Genomic DNA, 23,597 nt, shown 5'->3' with positions numbered 1-23,597 from the left:
ATAATAAAATAAAAGCTTTCTATTCAAGCCAAGACAAAGGTTGCTTATAAATAAAATTAGACCCCAGTCACTGAAAGTCCATCATTGTATCTCTATTAATAACATTTACTATATTCCTATAACAGCATTCTCTGCAGGAGCAGTCACTCTTGGACCCATTGGCATTTCTACCATGGGTGCAATGTGTGCAGTGCACACGGGCCCCTGGGTCCAGGGGGGCCCAAACTGCACACACTGCACTCATGCTGTGTTAATACTTACCTTTCCACGACGGGCGCTGAAGCCGCAGCAAAAATCGGTCCTAAAATGACCGCTGCAGGTGTGCAGTAGGAAATTAGTTGTCGGACCATGGAGAGCGCCATGTTTCTGGAGGCTTGTGCATGTGCAGTAGACTCCAGCACATTGCCGGAGCCTGTGGCGCCGTGGAGAGGAGGGGGCCCACCCGGAGTCTGCCCATGGGTCCCCTCCTCTCTTAAAATGCCTCTGCTTGGACCTAATGTAGGTACTGTTAATGCATTAAACTTTAATGCTGGGAGCGACTCAGTATGCATAATCAGGAGAATTAAACCAGAAGATTATACTGCAGTGCAGACATTAATATCTGTAATATGACTTAGGGGGACATTTATCAAAGCATAGAGACAGATAAAGTGGAGAGCGATAGAATACTAACCAGTCAGCTTATAACTGTTATGTTATAGGCTGTGTTTAAAAAATGGCAGTTAGTAGCTGAGGGGGACATTTACTAAGCAGTGATAAGAGCGGAGAAGAGAGCCAGTGGAGAAGTTGACCCATCAACCAATCAGCACCTCTGTACAATTTAATAGTATGCAAATTCTAGATTTTACTTCAGTGCTGATTGGTTGCCATGGTCACTTCTCCACTGGCTCACTTCTCCGCTCTTATCACTGCTTAGTAAATGTCCCCCTTAGTGTTTTATCTCTCCCCACTTTATTTCTCTCCAAGCTTTAATAAATCTTCCCCTTGGACATTGAGGGGTGAGGGGGGATTCACAATGCCATCAAATTATTCTCTTGCTCTTCTGTTTTGCTACCTTTCAGACTGGAGCTTTTCAATTCTTACATGGCACATTTTCTGTTTATGTTTTTTCCTCAACATTCAACGACTTATTGCTCAACTAAAAGGTGTTGATTAATCTGCCAGACTTTATTACAGCAGAATGTTGTTTCATAGTCATAGCTTTAGGGGAATCTAGCTAATACCATGCAGTTTTATGATCTCTTGTCACTTTTTTTTAATTCCAGTTTCCAAATATATTTTCTACTACTTTAAAAAAGTCTCCTTTATGATATTTAAAAAAAACTTTAGATCTGTCAGGTGGATGCTATGAATTGTGTTCAATAATTAACTACATTAAACAATGAAAGCTTAGATTAAATCAGGTGAATAATATGCAAATATTAAAAAAACTTTTTGGTAACCTTGATTTTTCATTACTCTTGTACATATTTGCTATGATTATTTTTGTATATTATTGTAACCAATATAGTGAAATTTTTTATTAAAAACATTGAAAAAATAAATGTATATGATATGGTGGGCAGAACATGCGAGAAATTGAATTAATGTTCATTTTTAATTAATATGATACAATGTTTTTGTATATATATGAAACAGTTTGGCAGGATCTAATTTCTTTTATATGTATTCACAAAATACAACATTTTTTAAATTGTAAATCTAAGAAAATTAAGGTTGTTCTTTTGTTTTTCATCAGTAATATCAGGGAAATATTAATTTGCACACATACTGTATATACAGGTGTCGCATATCAAATAATTGGCACAGTCTTCTGGTGCGCCTTAGTTGCATCACGTTGCATCTAAAAGATGCCTGATACTAGTAGAGCCTTACAGGACCTGGTGTGCCAAGAGGGGGTGTTTGGTGCAACTTCAGCAAAGACGTATGAGGACACATCTGCATGGGATCAAATGACAATCGACCATATGCTCCAAAACAGCGTAAAATAGACAAAAGCGATTGTTCAGATAAATTGGTTAAATCAAACGAATGTATCAAATTTGTCTGAATAACCAATTTTCCAGTGTTTGGGTTGATTGTCATTTGCTCCCATACTGTACTGTATATTACCATATTTTCATTCCAACTAGCTAGATTGGACAGATATGTCTTTAGGTGTACCCAGCTTTGGTTTTCATGTTAGTCAATTCCATATTGTTAATGTACATGTAAGAAGAAAGGAAAAAGAATCTAATGAACCACTGTATTTTCATACATTTAACAAAGACAATAAAATCCACTTGCATATTAAGCATATAAAGAGGACATCCCACAATTTCTTTAACATTGGCTCTAGAAGTTCAGTGGTGCATGAATAAAGTCAAGAGTTGTTCCTGAGTTCCTTTCCTCCTGGTTCACATGTAATGAAGGTCTGGACTATAGGGTGGATGATCGAATAATCTGTAATAAGAACCCGTTTTATCTGCGATAAGTGGCGCAACAATAAATAAGTCCACGGGCTTTCGCTGTACCTATGTATTTTCGCACAATTTTTTTTGTGCGAGCTAATTGGATAAGGGTAATAAATCATTTTGTGGAAACCCCCCATTTTTTTGTGGCCGCAGCACTATCGTGGGTAATTGGATGCCCCCTTAGTGAATAAATTTCCAGATGTCCTGAAATCCAAATGGCATATTTTTCATTCAGAATGGAGTTTAGGTGAGTAAGGGAGTGGGGTGGGACAGCCCTGCAGAGAGGATGGCAAGGTGGGACAGAGCAACATTCAGAAAGGGAGTGATTGCAAGTTGTACACCCAAACTCAATTGCAAGTTGAACTCTAAACATATTTTTTGTAACCATTTTTGAGAATCGAATCGTCCAACATCCATGAGAGTATTAATCATATTTGTGTAAATTAAATGTATTGCCTCTTGTAGAGTAGCTTCACGCTTTCCTTGGAAATCTGCTTCCCTAACATTCACAGTAAAACAATCATTCAGGTATGTCATTCAATTAAATAAAGGATCTATATCTTCTTGCCTTTTTCATTTCTACTTCCATTAAATTCAAAAGGATGTAAATATAATATAAAATCCACATCTATGGATTTGTACAGTTCCAGAGCTGATGTCTTCTATAGATGTTTGGAGAGCATGATCGGTTTTGGCCTGATCTCTTATTTGTGTCCATAGTAAATGATTCTTGCACTTGAATTGCAGTCATTCAGATACACCCTTAAGCTTCGTCCTGTCATGTGTCACATTTCTTCATTTCTTCGCAGTACCGTTCTCTCACATGCCCTTGTAATTGCACCAGCTGGTTGTATGGTAATGAGGCCTTTCGGGTTGTCAGCATCTGTATATTTTCAATTACACTGTTGCCACTTTGTTCTATGACCTTCTGGCCTTCTGTCTAAATGCATTGGCTTGTCTGTGATATCTCAGATTTTATTTTGTTTTCTACACAATCAAGAATCTTGCTGTGTAATTTTTTGGATGTGCTTTATTGCGTTATTGCTAAAAGGTTGCATCAATTATTTCTCCACAGCTGTCATTTTTAATATTGCCTCCCAGTGTTTATTAGAGTCAAGGGAGCTGGGGAAATGAAAGGGCATTTTATATATCTCTTGGATTAGACCATCAGATTAAAAAGCCCACATTTTAGTCGAATTAACATCACAATTCCACTTTCTTGACACAAGAATCTATTATTAAAAAATATATTGCAAATGAGGATTTTTTTTATATATTAGTTCAAAGAAAGTTAAAGGACAGTCTGACCCACAAGACATAACTTACTCCACGGCAAAAAGATGTGGAGCTCCCCAAAATGAAGTTCATGTAAAGCACTGTGTTCTAGTCCCTTGCCCAGAGGGAATCACAGAACATTGAGAAATTCAACTGGTTGTCACCAGTGCAGGCAGCATCTGAGTTGATGGCACACACAACAAATTCAATAAAGTGGCTTCTGACCTGAAGCGTCTCCTGAGAACACTATGTAAATATCTCTCTAATCCTATAGTATATTGATCACACAGTTCAAAGTGCCCTTTAGTCTGAGCTGCCAGTCTCACTGAATCAGGATCCAACAAAAAAGCCCCAGACACACCACACTTCCTCCCTCATGTTTGATATCACAAACGTTTATTTACTAAGTAAGCCACCACTCCCCGATCCGTTTAAGCTCTAAAATGTATAAGGGCAAGGCTTTTATTGCAAAATGTGAAGTATTTTGCTATTAAAAACATTGTCCTTTTACATTTTGTTTACTGTAAATACAATCTGATTTATCGGTCCATAAAATCTTCTTCTAGTCTTCAATAGTTCACTGGATGTGCTTCATGGCCCAGCAAACTTCTGTTTCATTGCTGTAATACAGCTGAAAATTCTTAACCCATTACTTGTTTCCTGAAATGGGTCTGTATTTTATTTTCAGTTTTTGCTAGCGTAAACTCCTAGCCCTTGAGTACTGAACTTTAATAATTTAGACAAAAAAAATTCCTTATTGCCACGATTTGTTGCAATAATCTTAACATTTGAGGGCACACCACATGTGTTCCTTAATCAGGCCTGTAGACAATCCAGTTTGCATAAAGTTAGAAAATAATTTGCTTACCCTTACCCCAAAAATATTGATTTTCTAGGTGCATACTCCAATCTGGCTACAATGTATATTTACTATTTATTAAGGATGGTTCTAAGGAAAGTTTGCAAATTTTGAGTTTATCCCAAAAAAATATATTTCTGGTGAATTAGTTTGTGAATATGATGCTGGAAACAAATCAGAACAAATTTCTTTTAAATTAAATTTTCTTATACAAAATTCTGTTTAGAAAACACCACATTGCATGAAACTTTGCTGTACATAGTTTTCTGTATTTAAAAAAAAATATTTGCTTTTAATTTTTGTTTAAACCTGTAAGTCAGAGTACTGTAAATTATTTGGAAGTTCTAAAATTGTAATAAATGTATAAATCAAACATCATTTGACAATAATTTAATTCAAAGGAAATTTTGTGTTAATTAATAAATAAGTAACAACAAGATTAAAAATAGAATAATATTTAATAACACTAAAAATGATTTCTTTAAAAATAACAAATGCTTTCAGAATAGCAATATTAAACCACAAGCAGTTGCCGTAAACATAGGGTTAATACACTTATTATCAATATGACTGAACTGAATCCAGAAAAAAATATTTTTATAACAGTCAATCATAAGCAATCCTGGATAAAAACTCACAGATGCAACTTCCAATTTGTTACTGATGATAAACGGGTACGCTATGCTACTACCCCTGATTTATACACAGTCCTCACCCACAGCATCAAAGGGTTACGGCATCAGGGAGCTTAGTTCACAGCAGCGCTTACAAGCTGCCGATCAATGCTGATGTCTGGCTCTCGCAATAACTGTCCACCATGCGGCCTGGGACTCAGGTGGCCATTGTATAATAATACCGTCCAAGATTGGTAAGAGGTTTTAATGCATAGGCATTATTTTACTTTTGTGCTGCCTCCCTATGGTTTGATCCTCTGAATTTCTATATGATAGTCCGTCACTTTACCGATTGAGCCATGACAGCACTAGATGAATGAATGGCTCTATCGGTGAGTGTTATATCTTTTTATTTGAAAATTGAAGGCTTTAATTTATTAAAATATTGAAATCTAGATATTAATAACAAATACAAATATAAATAAAAGTAATTGTGAGTATATTTATGTTTTGTGTTGTTGGATCCTTTGACTTTCTGTGCTGTGGTTTGGTGATTAGCTGAAGTGGTGTTCGGCCGATTGAGCCGTGAAAGCCCCTGTGGGGGAAAAATGACTCTACCAATATTAGCCATATTCCTGATTGATAAGTAAATATAATTGAATTGAAAACACAATCATAAGTAAATGTAGTAAATTAAAATAAATTGTGTTACCGTCTGACGATTCGATCCTCTGACCCTTTGTGTTGTGGTCTGTTGCTTTGCCGACTGAGCCATGTGGGTTCCTGTGTAGTAAATGGCTTTTTAAGTACATGTTGTACCTTTGTTTGATAATTTAAGTATGTATGTCTGTCCGATCCGGGAATTTATCTGTGATGTCAATACTGTTATAATGTAATAAACAATGTTAAAAAGTTTTTTTTTAAATGATACTATACATATTGTTTTTTTCATATGAAAATTGTTGTTTTTGGAATAACATATAAAATAGATCAGCTGCTAGAGTTGTGGAGTTCTAATTAAGAGCATATGAAATCAAATCACCCATTACAGGTGTGGACACTGATTAAACCGAACACCGATTGGCCAAATGGGGTTTAAATATTCAGGAAGTTGAGATATCCACACACTTCTCCTGTGAAAACCGCTGGCTCTGCAATAGCGGAGAAACATGTAGAGAGTGAGCCGACACAAGCAGGAGCCGCTATAATACAACTGGACATCCTGGGCAATTCACAAAATCCTGGGTACACCCTCCCCCATAAAAACCTCTTAGCAATCTTGGACAGTATCATATTATACAGTGGCCACCTGAGTCCCAGGCAGCATGGTGGACAGTAATTGTGAGAGCCGGCCATCAGCATTGATCGGCAGCTTGTAAGCGCTACTGTGAACTAAGCTTTCTGATGCTGTAACCCTTTGACACCGTAGACGGCACTGAATGCGGACGGCCAAACCAAATCCTGTGGGTGAGAACTGTGTATAAATCAGGGGTAGTAGCATAGCGTACCCGTTTATCATCAGTAATATAACTTGGAAGTTGCATCTGTGAGTATTTATCCAGGATTGCTTATGATTGACTGTTCTAAAAATCATTTTTTTGGACTCAATTCAGTCATATCGATAATAAGGGTATTAACCCTATGTTTATGGCAACTGCTTGTGGTTTAATATTGCTGTTCTGAAAGCATTTGTTATTGTTAAAGAAATAATTTTTAGTGTTATTAAATGTTATTCTATTTTTAATCTAGAGCGCTCCTTGTTGTTACTTTATTTATTTATTTATTAAGTAACACAAAATTTCCTTTGATCACTTTACTGATTTCCAGATAATCAAATAGGAGCTGCTAATATATCTAATCTAAAAAAGACAATTGTTGTAAATATATAGCTAATTGCGCCCAATTCTGTCTATCTTTAAGATTAGACAGTCCAGATAAGTTGTGCAATAATTTAATTCGCCAGTGTACATGATTATTCAGTGACAATATTTGAGCAAAATTCAAAATGAATAGATCTTCAAATTAATTGAAGCAAAATTGTGAAATCCATTCATCTAGTGTACACTACAGCCAACCGTTTTTACCATATTTTAGCTAAACGAAAGGAAAAATACATTTGGGCTGAAAGCATAACATAGTGTATAATAATATTCCATGGAGATAGAAATCAGTGCAGAACTTTGAGAAATAAAAAACTAAAAGGGAAAGGAACATTGACCATGTGAAAATACACAGCTATTGAGATTTAAACTGAATCCTTCTCTGTAACAGAGTGTGAAATTACTTGTTTACATCTCTTATCTGAGAGGTAGCTGGATATGGGCAATTCCCAGAATAGCTAATATATAAACCAGACTTGTGCTCAGCTGAATAATACCTCTTTTCCACTAGCTTTAAAAACACAGGTAAATGCGCGGGGGCGCGCATTTACCCATGTTTTTTTCTAGTGGAAATGCCCCCCCCCCGCAAATTCCCGGATCAAGTGATCCGGGAATCCTACCCGTGTAGCTTGCCGGGTTGAACACATGTTCAACCCGGTAAGCTGTGTAGTGTAAACGGAAGCCGTGTCGATGCGACACGGCTCCAGTTCACACTGTATGGAAGGGCAGCGCCAGGAGATCATGTGATCTCCCAGCGCCGCCCCTGCCGCGTCTCTAGCAGCGTCATCAACCCGGGCAATATGGCAGCTAGGTGAGCGCAGTGGGAAAGGGGGCTGAGCACGGGCCTCAGCCGGGTAGCACCCGTGTCAGGCTCCCGGCTGCAACTCATGCTCAGTAGGTGGAAAAGGTGTATAAGTAGTATCCTCCACTGCCAGGGAATGCTTTTGTACCCAGCTATCAACCAAAAGATTAAAGTTCTTGCTTAAATCAATGTGACAATGTTGGGTATTATTTGGTCTCAGTATAACTGACATGTACTTGCTGAATTACAACTAACAGTACATGTCTGGGGTACAGTCAAATATATTTCCATAAATCTAACAACCACTGTCAAACATTGGAACGGTCCCCATAATGGAATTATTACTGTAATTAAACATGATAAAAACACGGTAAAGTAAAACAGATATAAACCAGATTCCCCCTCCGGTCGACCCCAGCACCAACTCAGAGAAGCACTGGCTCCACCACTATTACCAATAATGCTGTGCTCTAGAGGCAACCGGAAACTAAAACATCATGTTTCATTTAGTAAGGCCCATGGCAACCAATCAGCATTGAAGTAACATTTACAATTTGCACACTATAAAATTATACAGAGCAGCTGATTGGTTGCCATGGGCAACTTCTCCACTGGCTCACTTCTCCACTCTTATCACTGCTTCATACATTTACCCCTGAGAGTCATTATTTTCAGGAACAAGTGCCAAGGGAACGCCTCAGAGCTGTAGCTTACAAACCATGCCAAATATTATTTGCTTAGCTCACTCAGATACATGTAATATATGTAGACTAACTCCAGTGTCACAGAGTAATGATCCAGTCTACCACCTTATACTTACCATATAAACAACGTAACAGTCATACTTTTTGTTGACCACCCTCAACCATGTCCAGCAGCAGCTAGGCGCTACTGTACATCTGGCTCTGTGCCTAACCTAAAAAATGTGGCCTAAGAACACAAGATACAGTTTTAGTAAATCTTAGAGATGTGGACTTCCAGGAGCAATGGTGTAGAGAGCAGGGGTGGGTACTGGGCCCCATGACTGCCAAAGAGGCGCTGCTATAGCCCTAATATGGCGGGCCAATATAAACTGATTCAGTAAGAATTATGCAGTGAGGGAGTGAGGCCTAATTACAGTATGTAAAGCACCCCACCCCTATTAACATTCAGTTGCATCTTCCCTCCTTGTTTCTCCCAAAGGGTATAAATGAAAAGTATGCAGCAGCTTTATTTGTGTTGATTGCAAAACACACTAAAAGGGAATGGAATTCAGGCTTTGAAGTGAGAGAGACAAGTAACAGTCATCCTTCCTCCACATTAGCATATCCAGATTAAGGGGGGGATGCAGGGCATACTGTACCCCAGGCCCCCCTTTGTCAGGGGCCCCTCGGCCAGAGCACACTGATATCACTAGCTTTCCCTCTTAATGCAAGAGCAAAAATGTGAGCAGGACAGTATGCAGTGAAGGCAGAGACATAGGAGTATCATGTTTCATGAGCTACTGACAGAGCTTTCTGAGGAGATATAGGAGGGTGGAGGGAGCTGTAAGTGACACAGGGATCCCAGCTTTCCTCCTCCATGCCTGTGTGTCTGAGTCTGTTTCAACTCTTATGCAACAAAACCATTTGGGTCTAGAGATAGAGACACACAGAGAGTCCTCATGAGTCCTGTCCCAGTGTGTAAGTAGTACAGTATAGTTTGATGCTATTCTTGCATGTGACAAGATAAATTATTTAATTTTTCTATGTGCATTTTAAGGTCATTTAAGTTGTATTTGCTCCACTACAAGAACATTTTATAAAATAATTGTGTTTCAATTAGGTGGAGCTACTGTATAAACAGTACCCAGACATTATTAAACTATTAGTTTAAAACTAATATACACAATTGGTTTAAATTTAAAGCACAATCTTTACCTCCCACCATGACCCATTCCTGGAGGGATAAAATGCTCTTTACCTGGACTTCCTTCTTAATTTATGATTGCAAACACTTGTGTTGAAGTACTGTACCTTTCTTATCAATTAAATAGTTCAACACAGGTGACGCCAATCATATATTAAGTGGGAAGTGCAGGTAGAGAGCATTTTGTCCCTCCTGAAATGAGACATGTTGGGAGATATGCAAAATCTAATATTCATCCCCCACCTTCCACCAAGGCCCACCTGTTTTAAGTGCCCCGGGCACCCCCAAGGCTTAATCCGGCCCTGCACACCAGCTATCTATGTACTGAAACTAAGACATCAAATATGGTGGAAATATGTGTGTAAAGGCTTGAGGATGTAGCAGAGTTTCTGTACATACCAGTTTATGCCTTACAGCTACGAACAGCCCAGTTACCTAACAAGTGAAGTGGATTTATTCAAGATAAAGCTGTTACAGTTGTACACACTGTTATACACACTGGTGGATGGAACGGAGCGTGGTGTAATACTGCTTACCAGCCACTGAATGTATGTAGGTACCAGGTAGTGGTGCAGGATGCTGGAACAGCAGTTATATCAGCAGGTAATCACAGGTCTCACTGGAGCTAAATGGAAGACTACTGGCACTCTCTGTGGCACCCTAACATACAGTAGTCTCAAGATGGCTCTGTGCATGCTCAGTAGTAGCCCTGGTGACCATTTTGGTACAGGGAATGAAGCTTCCCTTGCGGAGTTGCAACTTGGAGTGCACAGTAGTGCACTTCACTTTTAACAAAATACTGTAGAAAAGAAGTATGCCACCAGTGAGAAAGGGGCAGAGTCACCACCTGAAACCCAGTTGGTTAACCCCTTTCACACGTCTTAATCCTTTACTCTGCCGCAATTGTGTATGTAGAATTTATTTTCAATTTGCTGTCCATGCAATTGGCAACTGTATTTGATTGCATATTTAAATTTGCTGGTTATAGTAGTACTTTTCCAATACTTCTTTACAAAGAGTAATGTCAACATTCCAGGCCAAGGGGGATGTACCATGGTATGATGCCTTATAAAAACAAGCATTTACAACACCAAACTTGCTATGATTTAAATATACTTCTCAATAAGTTTTAACCTTTGATATGCAATATCACCAGCAATGACAGTATTAGGGTCAGATGTAGTATAGATAATCTAACTCCATGATACGTAGATGATCCAACTCAAACTTCATGATCCATCTTCAGCACAACTCACATTACCTCTTCATTTTATCTGTAGGTATAGTAACTTTTTTGTAAATTGGTTTAGCAAAATATTTATCTATTTCCACATTAGGGTGCAAGAGTAACATACGTAGACACTTCAGTGACTAGTAGAATATGCTGAATTGAAAAGAAAATGCAGACAGATCAATTTGCCATTATCAGATAATAATTTTTCAGTATTTGCAAATTACACAATCAATTTGAAGAATCTTTTGAAATAAATATTTATTAAATTGTCTACCATCTAAAGTATCCTTATTTTTTTTTAACCTTGCTTCTAATTTATAAAAAATACTTTTTAATTTAGCTAGAAATGTCTCAGTCTCAACCAAAGTCATATTATATTGCACTAATTTTACTTACACATTAGCTGTGGCCCTCTCACCAGCATTAGGTAATACAGTATATTGGTGTTGCTTTTTTTTCTTTTTTTTTCCAAAGGTCTTCCAACTCTTATAAATGATTGATTGCTTTTTGATTGACAGCTTGTTCACATCTCCTTTTCTGTGTTGTAATCAACAAGTTCTCAAGGGAAGGGACTGTGTACAAGTAAACATGACTATTTCTATGAGAATTACTCTAGATGGGATTGATTTAAAGTACCATATCTTATTAATATTATTGTTTTACTGGATTTGAACTCATGATGAAAAAATATGTTAATGGATTAGGCTTCTCCGAGATATGGAAAAAGAGAAAATAACCAGTAGAGTATGAAAACAGATTTGTATATCATTATTTCACTTCATACTAAATTTACTGCCATTGAGCTTACACTGTTACCAACACTAGATTTTTCTCGTACATTTCTGCAAATCTATGGCTCTGATTTTCTTACAGCCTCCACTCCTATTTCCAGTTAGGGTGGTCTTCAGTATGCCGAATGTCGGGATCCCGGCGCACAGTATACCGGCGCCGGGATCCCGACACTCGGCATACTGACAGCTATTCTCCCTCGTGGGGTTCACGACCCCCCTGGAGGGAGAATAAAATAGCGTGGCATGCGTAGCGCGCAACCGTGCCCGCAGCGTGGCGAGCACAGTGTGGCGAGCGCAGCAAGCACGCAAGGGGCTCCTTTGCGCTCACCACACTGTCGGTATGCTGGCAGTTGGGCTCCCGGCGCCGGTATGCTCGTCGCCGGGAGCCCGGCCGCCGGCATACCATACTACACCCTTTCAGTTATGTCCCCATTATTTACCAACCCCACACTATGGGGCTGATTCAGAAAAAATATTACGAAAAGGATGCGGGCGCATGCGCAGTGCCCGTCTTGTGCATGCACCCTCATTTTCTGCGAGGGGCCGCAGAAAATGCAAACACCTCTGCCTGTCAATCAGGCAGAGGCGTTCACGGCAGAGGGGCGGCCACGCTCCATTTCCTAGGCGGACACGGAGCATTATAGGGGCGTGGCCTCAAAAAGGGGGCATGGCGGCATGAACAGGGCATGGCGGGAGCGTGATTGGGGTGGCTGTATGACGTCACACGCAGCCGCTGCAATCAGAAAGATGGTGGCGGGTCTCCAGTGGGAACAGCCAAGCTGCACCGGCAGGAGGCTACCCTGATTTCTACGATGAAGCAGAAATTGTGATGCGGTCGCAATTTCTGCTTCATCAAGGGGGGGGGGGAGCAGCGGTCAGCATGCTGGGCAGGACCCAGCTTACATTCACAAGGAATTAGCAGAATTTGCAATCCTTACTAAATCGGATCCTATGTCCAGATTATCTTCAACTTTCCTTATCACTCAGTGTCTACCTAACCATGTATCTTGCCCCTGTTCCCACCTTTATCCTTCCTCCCTAGTCTCCTACATCTACAGTACTTATCTCTTCCTTACTTTGTCTTCCATACACCCTTCTGTTTCCTTTTCCCTCCTCTCCTGTTACCCTACTTTCATTTAGCTCTGCCCTACCATGGTCCTAGTACCCTACCACTCAGCCCTGCTCCCGGGGTATTTAAGACAGCTGGGCCTGGGAGAAGGGGGTGTATATTGGACACTGCATACCTCCCAACATGACCCATTTCAGGAGAGACAAAATGCTCTCTACCTGGACTTCCCTCTTAATATATGATTGGTGTCGATTATTACAATCATAAATTAAGAGGGAAGTCCATGTAGAGAGCATTTTGTCCCTTCCGGAATGGGTCATGTTGGGAGGCATGGATTGTGCATATTAAATATGAGCCAATGGTGTATATTTTTTAAACTAATAGTTTAATAATACCGGAGTACTGTTTATTGCTCCACCTAATTGAGAGATACCTATTTTATAAAGTTTTCCTGTAGTGCAACATAGACAACTTAAACAAACCTTAAAATACACATAGAAAAATTAAATCTATAATGTATCTTGTCATTAGATAACAGGTTACACAGGACCCTGGGTCAGTTAAAGCTCTCTCCCCCCTCCTATCTCTTCTCTGGTCGGGAAAATCCATCAGTATCTCATGAAACTTGATACTCCCGTGTCTTTGTGCCTGCACTGAATATTATTCTGCTCACATTCTGGCAGCCTGGTTCTGTTGCAGCACAAGAGGTAGTGCTAGTGATATCAGTGTGCTCCAGCTGGGGGGGGGGGGCTCACAGAGGGGGGCCTGGGGTACAGTATGCCCTATGCCACCCCTTAATCTAGCTATGACCACACCCCCATCTACGTCACACTGATATCCTTCCCTGCCCACCTCCTATTGTTTCCCTTGCTAGCTCAGGCACCCACACCATCACTACTCTCTTATCATCCCTGCTCTCCATATTAATCTCACCTCAATGCTACAGCAACCCTGATAATCTCATTCACATCTCTTCCACAAACTCTCTCCCTCTGGAATGGCAGATCTGTCTTCTCCAACTCCCCATTCCCCCTTTGTGACCATCACCTGCTCTGTATTACCTTATTTCTCCTTGCTTCCCCATCTCTACCTCCTAAGGTTATCATCACTAAGTGTTACATTGAGGCCATCAACACAGTTTCCTTATCCTCCCTGCTTTACTAATTTTTCTCTCCTATTCTCTTGCTTTCCCTCCTGTCCTGAACAAGCCACCCTTACTCTTGCTTTTGACTCTGGACTGTAATGACCCTCACCTAGTTCCCCCAATGCCACCTCCCCACTTTACCCAAACCCCTCCAGCCTCATCTGCTACATCTCTCCTTCTGCCTGTTCTCATCTTGCCCACCCCCTCTCTTCAGGCACTGTTCCCTCTGCCTTCAGGCATGCTCTTGTCTCCCCTATTCTTAAAAAAAATTTCTCTTGATCCTAACACTCTATCCAACTATGACCCGTCTCATTCCTCCCTTTTGCCTTCCAACTTCTTGAGTGTATTGTCTACAACCACCCTACTGCCTTTCTTTTCTACCAATCCCTGCTTGACTCATTTCAGTCTGTCTTCTGTCCTCTCCACTCCACTGAAACTGCCTTCACGAAAGTCTGCAATGAGCTCCATGCTGCCAGATCCAAGGGTCACTACTCTCTGCTTATTCTCCCGACCCTCTCTGCTGCTTTTGACACTGTGGACCACTCTCTCCTCCTGTAAATCCTTTGCTCCATTGGTCTGCATGATATTGCCCTTTCTTGGCTTTCCTCCTACCTCTCTGACCACTCCTTCTCTGTATCCTCTCATGACTCCACCTTTCGCACATTTCCCCTAACAGTAGGTGTCCCCCAAGGTTCTTGGACCTCTCCATTTCTCTCTCTGTACATCCTCTTTAGGTAAGCTCATTCACTCTTTTGACTTCCTAAATAATCTCTATACTGATGACACTCAAATCTACCTTTCCTCCCCTGACTTCTCTCCCTCTTTCCTCACTTGTATCTCCAGCTGTCTCTCAGCTATCTCTTCTTGGATGTCCTAGCGCTTTCATAAACTTAACATGTCTAAGACTGAGGTGATCTTCTTCGCCACCCTCCTGCATAACCTCGCCTCCAACAATTTTTCTATCTATTGGTGGCACAACTATCTCTACTAGCCCTAAAGTACGCTGTTGTTAGGATCTCCTGCTCTGTGCTGCCACGTCGCCATGGCAACCGGGAGGCAAGTGTTAGCGAAGTAACCTGAGCGCAGCTGATACTCCGGTCTGGGTTTATACTGTGTAGTGGTTACAGGCTCTGTGCACGGCAGGGAATCCGGCGCTGGTTTTGTGCTCACAGTCTGTGAGGTCTGAGTGGGGCGTGGACAGCACCTGCTATATAAACCATCCTCTCAGGCTAGGCAAATGCTGCTGACTCTTTGTTTGTTAGTCAGTTCCAGAGAGTTAGCTAGTACTGTGTGACTTTGTATTTTCTTGTTGCTTACTGCGAATAGGCCTTGGGATTCGGTACTTCATTCTGCCAATCCGGACCTAGCAGTAAGACTGGAGTCAGTTGTTTGACCTGCTGGGGTTCTTTTGCTATTCTGTGAACCCAGCAGGTTTGCGGCTGTACTCTCAGACCTGCTTGCTTAATCCTCCCTCACTGTGCAGGGCGTCCAGGTGTCAGTTTAGTGGCAGTAAGCTGAACCTGTGCCCTGCAAGTGGGGGTTAGGATTGTGGATACTCTCCTTGTGTCTATATTTCTATCTCTGACCAAGGAGTTTATTCCCACACCCGTTGGTAACCCTTTGGGGGTTTTTCTGTTGCTCTTAGCAACATCATTTCAGGTGCTCCACATGTTAAATCACTACACATCGCTTCATTGTCCGCTCTATTCCATCTGAGCATTCCTGACACTAGGGAGACACCCAATTCCTGAGCCTTTGGGCTTCTCCGTTCACTTTGTGTTTATTAGTTATTCCATCACCTCCTGTGTATGTTATGTTATACGGTCTGTGAGTTCGTTTGCTTCGCTTCCCTCTCTGTTCATACACCGGTATACTCCTGTTAGCAATGGTGTGCGTAACATATTCAGCAGCCCTACTCCTGTTGAAATTTTGTGGGAATATGGAGCATACCCCTCAAAATACTTTGCAACAGGTGGTCGATCAGGTGCAGGTCCTGACTCGACAATTTAATGAGATGTCCATTAAAATGAACACCCCGCAGGCCGCTAGCGGAGCTCCCGCAGCAGCAGCGGCAAGTTCAGGGGTTAAGGAGCCGAAAGTAAATCTCCCGGATCGTTTTTCTGGAGATCGCTCGCAGTTCTTTTGTTTCAAGGAGAGCTGTAAGCTATATTTCAGGCTTAGGCCCCAGTCTTCTGGGTCGGAGATTCAGCGGGTGGGCATGGTGATTTCCTTGCTACAAGGAGACCCACAGGTCTGGGCATATGGGTTACAGCCTGACTGTCCGTCGCTTAAAAGTGTTGATGCTTTTTTTACGGCACTGGGCATTTTGTATGATGACCCTGACAAGATGGCTTCAGCCGAGGCTGAGATTACGGTTCTTAAGCAAGGGCGACGGCCAGCTGAGGTTTATAGTACGGAGTTTCGGAGGTTGGCTCATGATACCCAGTGGAATGACCCAGCCCTGAGAAACCAGTACCGAAGGGGCCTTTCTGACCAGATAAAGGACCAACTGGTACAATATCCCTCGCCTGATAGCTTAGATCAGCTCATGCAGTTATCCATCCGGGTGGATAGACGGCTGAGAGAGCGTAGGCTTGAAAGGGAAAACCGCAGTTTCCTTTTTTCCCAAGGGAACCTCAGACTCTGAGGAATATTCCGAGGAGCCTATGCAGATTGGGGCTACCCGCCTCTCCTCGCGTGAGAAGACGCGGAGGAGACAGCAGGGTTTGGGTTTGTACTGTGGGAATAAAGGTCATGTTGTAGTATCATGCCCAGAAAAACCGGAAAACTTCAGGGCCTGAGGGTGATGGGAAATATCCTGTCAGGCCAGAAGTCAGAATTTCCTAAAAAGACTTTTCTCATTCCGGTGACTTTGGAGATCCTCGGTCAAACTGTCAAGACTGAGGCCTTTGTTGACAGTGGGGCCGATGGGGTTTTCATGGACCGTCAATTCGCCCTGGAACACTCTGTTCCCTCAGTACCTTTGGCATCAGAGATTGAGATCTGTGGGTTAAACGGGGAACCATTGTCCCAGGGTAAAATTACCTCCTGCACCAGCCAAATTCCTTTGTTTATTGGAGCCACACACTCTGAAAAATTGTCTTTTTATGTGACTGTCTGTTCTTTTGCCCCATTGGTTTTGGGGTTACCCTGGTTAAGGGCCCATAACCCTCAATTTGACTGGGTCTCTGGGGAGATTCTTAGTTGGGGTAGTGATTGTTTCAGGAGTTGCTTGAGCCTTCCAGTCAGGCTCTCGCAGCTAAGTTTGCCAGGATTGCCAGGATGTTATGCAGATTTTGTGGATGTGTTCTCCAAAAAAGTTGCGGAGGTACTACCTCCCCATCGCCCCTATGACTGTGCCATTGATTTGTTGCCGGATGCTAAGCTTCCCAAGAGCAGGTTGTACTCCCTGTCACGTCCTGAGACTCAGGCTATGGCAGAGTACATTCAGGAGAACTTGGCTAAGGGATTTATCAGACCCTCACAGTCCCCAGTTGGGTCGGGGTTCTTTTTCGTGGGTAAAAAGGACGGTTCGTTGCGACCCTGCATCGACTTCAGGGAATTGAACCGTATCACGATTAAAAACTCGTACCCACTGCCTCTCATTTCGGTTTTGTTTGACCAGCTTCGTACTGCCACCAATTTTTCTAAGATTGACCTACGCGGTGCTTACAATCTAATCCGAATAAGAGAGGGGGATGAATGGAAGACTGCCTTTAATACCCACTCAGGGCATTATGAATATTTGGTGATGCCTTTTGGGCTCTCTAATGCCCCGGCAGTCTTCCAGGAATTCATGAACGATGTGCTCAGGGAATATTTGGATAGATTCTTAGTTGTTTATCTAGATGACATCCTAATCTTCTCTCATTCCCTGGAGGAACATCGGAAGCATGTACGCTTAGTCCTCCAGAAACTCAGAGACCACCAGCTTGGGGCAAAGCTGGAGAAGTGCGAGTTTGAAGTCCAGCAAATCGCATTTCTAGGGTATATTATCTCCTCAGAAGGTTTCCAAATGGAGGGTTCTAAGGTACAGGCAGTACTGGATTGGGTGCAGCCCACTAGTTTGAAGGCGCTTCAGCGTTTTCTGGGCTTTGCAAATTTTTATAGACGGTTTATCGCTGGATTTTCGTCTATAGTGGCCCCCTTGGTGGCACTCACTAAGAAAGGGGCGGATGTTGCTCACTGGTCTTGTGAGGCCAAAGCGGCCTTTGCCCGTCTCAAAAGGGCATTTGTCTCGGCCAAGGTGCTGCGACATCCAGATCCAGAGCGTCCTTTTGTGGTAGAAGTGGATGCCTCTGAGATAGGTATTGGGGCAGTGCTCTCTCAGATGGGGGTGTCTGATAATCGCCTTCATCCCTGTGCTTACTTTTCCCGTAAATTTTCGTCTGCCGAGATGAATTATGATGTGGGTATCCGGGAATTGTTGGCTATAAAGGATGCACTCGGGGAGTGGAGACACTGGCTTGAGGGGGCTAAGTTTGTGGTCTCAATTCTCACCGACCAGAAGAATCTGGCATATTTAGAGTCAGCGAAGCGGCTCAATGCCAGGCAGGCACGATGGGCTTTGTTTTTTGCTCGCTTTAATTTTTTGATAACATATCGCCCTGGGTCAAAAAACATCAAGGCTGATGCGCTCTCGCGGAGTTTTGCTCCAGTTCAAGAGACCACCGAGGAGCCATTGCCCATTGTGTCCCCATCATGTATTAAAGTGGGCATTACCCAGGACCTCTTATCATTAGTCCTTAGAGCACAGGAGCAGGCTCCTCCAGACCTTCCGGTAGGTCTCTTGTTTGTGCCTCCTAGGTTAAGACAGCGAGTGTTCCTGGAATTCCATGCCAAGAGGTCGGCAGGTCATCCGGGTATTGCCAGAACTCGGGAGTTGCTGTCTAGGGCGGTGTGGTGGCCCTCGGTGGCTAGGGATGTGGATCAGTGGGTTCGGGCATGTGACGTTTGTGCCCGAAATAAAACTCCTAGAGGGGTTCCTGTCGGCCCATTACATCCACTCTCTATTCCGTCTAAGCCATGGACCCACATTTCCATGGATTTTGTGGTGGACTTGCCCAAATCTTCGGGGATGACAGCCATTTGGGTTGTCGTTGACAGGTTTTCGAAGATGGCGCATTTCGTTCCACTGGTTGGGTTGCCATCGGCCAGACGCCTGTCTGAGTTTTTTATGCAGCATGTTGTGCGCCTCCACGGGTTGCCACTTGATGTGGTCTCTGACCGTGGATCCCAGTTTGTGGCCAAATTCTGGAGGGCATTTTGTTCTGATCTCCAGATTTCTGTGAGCTTGTCGTCAGGCTACCATCCACAGTCTAATGGGCAGACTGAAAGGGTGAACCAGTCCTTGGAGCAGTTCCTCAGGTGTTATGTATCCAAGTGTCAGACTGACTGGGTTGCTCATCTGTCCATGGCGGAGTTTGCCTATAACAACGCGGCTCACTCTGCTACAGGGATCTCTCCCTTCCTTTGTGTGTATGGGCATCATCCTAAGGCCAATTCTTTTGACCCCCTGGATTCCACGTCTGGTGGTTCCTCTGTTGTTTCGGTCCTTAGGGGTATTTGGAGGAAAGTGAAGAAAGCCCTTGTGTCTGTGTCATTAGTGACCAAAGGGGTTTTTGATAAGCGGAGAAGACCCTGCAGCTTCAAATTAGGAGACTTCGTCTGGTTGTCCACCAAGAATTTGAAGTTGAGACAGCCATCTCATAAGTTTGGCCCCCGGTTCATCGGCCCTTATAAGATCACCAGGGTTATCAATCCGGTGGCATTTCAGTTAGATCTGCCCCGTTCATTGGGTATCAATAAAACATTTCATTTTTCCCTTTTAAAACTGGCGGTTAGTAATCCTTCTTCCAGTGGAAGACCTTCTCCTCTTCTGATACGGGGTCAGAGGGAGTTTGTGGTTGAAAGGGTTCTTGACTCCAAGATGGTTCGGGGTCGGCTGTCATTTTTGGTGCACTGGAAGGGGTATGGCCTGGAGGAGCGGTCGTGGGTGCGCAGTTGTGATCTTCATGCCCCCAGACTGATGCGCTCTTTCTTCTCGCAGTTCCCCGATAAACCCAGTGGTAGGGGTTCTTTGACCCCTCGTCAGAGGGGGGGGTACTGTTAGGATCTCCTGCTCTGTGCTGCCACGTCGCCATGGCAACCGGGAGGCAAGTGTTAGCGAAGTAACCGGAGCGCAGCTGATACTCCGGTCCGGGTTTTTACTGTGTATTGGTTACAGGCTCTGTGCACGGCAGGGAATCCGGTGCTGGTTTTGTGCTCACAGTCTGTGAGGTCTGAGTGGGGCGTGGACAGCACCTGCTATATAAACCATCCTCTCAGGCTAGGCAAATGCTGCTGAATCTTTGTTTGTTAGTCAGTTCCAGAGAGTTAGCTAGTACTGTGTGACTTTGTATTTTCTTGTTGCTTACTGCGAATAGGCCTTGGGATTCGGTACTTCATTCTGCCAATCCGGACCTAGCAGTAAAACTGGAGTCAGTTGTTTGACCTGCTTGGGTTCTTTTGCTATTCTGTGAACCCAGCAGGTTTGCGGCTGTACTCTCAGACCTGCTTGCTTAATCCTCCCTCACTGTGCAGGGCGTCCAGGTGTCAGTTTGGTGGCAGTAAGCTGAACCTGTGCCCTGCAAGTGGGGGTTAGGATTGTGGATACTCTCCTTGTGTCTATATTTCTATCTCTGACCAAGGAGTTTATTCCCACACCCGTTGGTAACCCTTTGGGGTTTTTTCTGTTGCTCTTAGCAACATCATTTCAGGTGCTCCACATGTTAAATCACTACACATCGCTTAATTGTCCGCTCTATTCCATCTGAGCATTCCTGACACTAGGGAGACACCCAATTCCTGAGCCTTTGGGCTTCTCCGTTCACTTTGTGTTTATTAGTTATTCCAACACCTCCTGTGTATGTTATGTTATACTGTCTGTGAGTTCGTTTGCTTCGCTTCCCTCTCTGTTCATACACCGGTATACTCCTGTTAGCACTGGTGTGCGTAACAGCTGTCTTGGAGTTATCCTTGAGTCCTCCCTCTCCCTTCAAACCACATACTCAGTTCGCAGTCCTGCCATTTCCATCCCAAAAATATTTCCAGGATCAGACCCTTTCTCATCCTGGATGCTACCAAAACCCTCATCCACTCACTGGTCATCTCCAGGTTATACTACTGTAATCTCCTCCTATCTGGCCTCCCTGACAAACATCTCACTCCACTCAAATATATCTTCAATGCTACTACCTGGCTCATCTTTCTCCAAGCATACTACGTTGGCTCCCCTTTCCCTACTTTCAAATCCAATTTAAGCTTTTCACATTCACTTGCAAAGCCCTCATCCATTGCTCTTCTATTTACATATCTGACCTTATCTCCCTCTACACTCCCACCCACCCTCTTTGCTCCACAAATTCATTTTGCCTCTCCTGCCAACTTCCTCTTATACTTCCTCCTGTTCTTGCCTCCAAGACTGTGGTCAAGGTGCTCCCTACCTCTTGAATTCTTTACCTGTCCCTATCAGGCTCTCCACCTCTCTACAAAACTTCAAATGGTCTCTCAAGACCCACTTCTTCATCAAACCCGGCGATCTCTCATCCTAACCCTCTGATACATGTTCACTTCTACCCTATCTCTCATCCTAACCCTCTGCTACATGGCTCCCTTCTACCCCATCTGTGTCACTCCTGTCTGTCTGCCCTTCCCCTTCAGAATATAAGCTCTCACAAGCAGCACCCTCTCCCCTCATGTGCTTTTCCCTCTCTTAGACTATTTTTTACTCCATACTTCCTATGACACCTAACCCTGGGTTTCTGCCATCCTGATAATTATTTCAGTGTCCCTTCCCCTGATACATCAATATTAATATGCCATGTATTTGTCTTACATTGTCTTGCACTTGTACATTGTTTTCTTGTTTTGCACATTTGTTTATGTACTTTGGGCCTAATTCAGATCTTATCGCAGCAGAAATTTGTTAGCTAATGGGCAAAACCATGGCCCTCATTCCGAGTTGATCGGTCGCAAGGCGAATTTAGCAGAGTTACACACGCTAAGCCGCCGCCTACTGGGAGTGAATCTTAGCTTCTTAAAATTGCGACCGATGTATTCGCAATATTGCGATTACTAACTACTTAGCAGTTTCAGAGTAGCTCCAGACTTACTCTGCCTGTGCGATCAGTTCAGTGCTTGTCGTTCCTGGTTGACGTCACAAACACACCCAGCGTTCGCCCAGGCACTCCCACCGTTTCTCCAGCCACTCCTGCGTTTTTTCCGGAAACGGTAGCGTTTTCAGCCACACGCCCATAAAACGCCGTGTTTCCGCCCAGTAACACCCATTTCCTGTCAATCACATTACGTTCGCCGGAGCGATGAAAAAGCCGTGAGTAAAAATACTTTCTACATAGCAAAGTTACTTGGCGCAGTCGCAGTGCGAACATTGCGCATGCGTACTAAGCGGATTTTCATTGCGATGCGATGAAAAATACCGAGCGAACAACTCGGAATGAGGGCCCATGTGCACTGCAGGGGGATCAGCCATAACATGTGCATGGAGAGTTAGATTTGGGTGGGGTGTGTTAAAACTGAAATCTAAATTGCAGTGTAAAAATAAAGCAGCCAATATTTACCCTGCACAGAAACAAAATAACCCACCCAAATCTAACTCTCTTTGCACATGTTATATCTGCCCCCCCCCCCTCCTCCCTTTTGCAGTACACATGGTTTTGCCCATTAGCTAACAAATTTGCTGCTGTGATCAGATCTGAATTAGGCACTTTGTTAGGCACTGTGGAATCCATGTGGCACCATATAAATAATAGTAATAGTAGTAATAATAATAATAATAATAATAATAATAATAATAATAATAAGTGTGTTTAAGAATAACATATATTGTTTTATTTTTCCAGGTGGAGTATTTATTGAAAAAATGAGCAACATCTATGAGTCAGCAGCCAACACACTTGGAATTTTCAACAGTCCTTGTCTTACTAAGGTCGAACTAAGAGTTTCATGCAAAGGGATATCGGACAGAGATGCACTTTCCAAGCCAGATCCCTGTGTTATACTGAAAATGCAGTCTCATGGACAATGGTTTGAGGTAAGGCTACAAAATCAACTCATCCTTGACTCTTGCTTTATAACTTATTTGCTGTTTAATTAACGTAAACTTAATTAAAATAAATGTAAACAGTCAAACACACCAGTAGCTATTGGCGAATGCAACAGAAGTGAGGCATATTTGGTGAAGAGGACCAAAGAGTAGTTGTTATGATGTGAGTAATCATATGATGCATTTACAATAAGACGAGCTAGAAAGTGCCTCATAACAACATGCCTAGTCTCACTGAATAAAGGAGAGAAGAGATAATCCCAATAATTATGGGTAAAGATATGCAAATAGCACTTCACTTGCCACTACTGGCCAACCTTTGATTAAGGGTCTTATTACAACTTACATTAGACTAACTCAAAGACACCACCCATTAAGTTAGATTTCTTTATCCCAATAGAAAAATAAAGGGATTCAATATAACTAAGACTGCCATTTCACTGTGATTGTATAGCTGATATTAGAAATATTTCTAAATATGATTTA

The 23,597-nt window shown here is 42.7% G+C and overlaps 1 protein-coding gene across 1 annotated transcript in view; it reads left to right on the top strand.

Moving 5' to 3' along the window:
• The window catches only part of CPNE4 (copine 4), a 900,265-nt gene that overhangs the window by 268,992 nt on the left and 607,676 nt on the right, over positions 1-23,597 (top strand). Inside the window, exon 2 of the mRNA XM_063922365.1 lies at positions 22,909-23,099. Within this exon, the coding sequence (XP_063778435.1) occupies positions 22,929-23,099 (171 nt within the window). The 5' untranslated portion in view covers positions 22,909-22,928. The remainder of the gene's footprint in view (positions 1-22,908; positions 23,100-23,597) is intronic.

This window comes from Pseudophryne corroboree, chromosome 5 (assembly GCF_028390025.1).
Source record: "Pseudophryne corroboree isolate aPseCor3 chromosome 5, aPseCor3.hap2, whole genome shotgun sequence".
NCBI lineage: Eukaryota > Metazoa > Chordata > Amphibia > Anura > Myobatrachidae > Pseudophryne > Pseudophryne corroboree.
The sequence above is the reverse complement of the archived record's forward strand: the minus strand, read 5'-3'. Positions and strand labels throughout refer to the sequence as shown.